This window comes from Buceros rhinoceros, unplaced genomic scaffold (genome assembly GCF_000710305.1).
Source record: "Buceros rhinoceros silvestris isolate BGI_N320 unplaced genomic scaffold, ASM71030v1 scaffold22198, whole genome shotgun sequence".
NCBI lineage: Eukaryota > Metazoa > Chordata > Aves > Bucerotiformes > Bucerotidae > Buceros > Buceros rhinoceros.
In genome coordinates, this window is record NW_010427744.1 from 5,434 (window position 1) to 5,985 (window position 552).

At 54.0% G+C, this 552-nt stretch overlaps 1 protein-coding gene across 1 annotated transcript in view; it reads right to left on the reverse strand.

Annotated features, from left to right (window-relative positions):
* Positions 1–552, reverse strand: part of FRMD7 (FERM domain containing 7) — a gene marked incomplete at its 3' end in the record, with an annotated part of 11,320 nt that overhangs the window by 5,430 nt on the left and 5,338 nt on the right. Inside the window, exon 3 of the mRNA XM_010142039.1 lies at positions 236–278. Coding sequence (XP_010140341.1) covers positions 236–278 — 43 coding nt within the window. The remainder of the gene's footprint in view (positions 1–235; positions 279–552) is intronic.

The window sequence follows — 552 nt, forward strand, 5'->3', positions numbered from 1 at the left end:
CCCTTGCTCCTCGCCCGCGCTGTCGTGTTACGGGCAGCCCCAGCTTAGCCGGTGCCGGTAGCAGATTGCAACGGCAGTGGTGTTTCGACAGGGACGGTGGTGTCTTAGCAAACCGTCCGGCCCAGCCTCACGCTGTAAAAGGAGCTCAGGTAAATGCTGGAAACGAGAGCCCCCGTCCCCAGGGAATGACATTGCACAAATGTGTTCAGAAGAATTTTCTTCTTGAAATACTTACTTTTGACTTGCTTTGTTATGGGTTTTAGTGGCTCCAACCAGACCTAGAACAAGGCAATGAAGAACTGGGTCAATGAACAGTGCAAGAAACGGGCAATACAAGCAGCAGCAGCCGCAGCAGCAGCAGCAGCAGCAGCAGCAGCAGCAGCATGGTTAACTGCCCCTCAGAGACCCTCCCACCTGGGTGCAAAGTGAAGAAGGCAACTGCCTGTTTACAGTGGCAGGGTGCAAATTAGACTTCTGGGAGAGCTGCTCTGCTAATTTCCCCACAGCTCAGATTGAGGTGTGGGGGAGACCTCCAGCTGAGGAAAACACCCA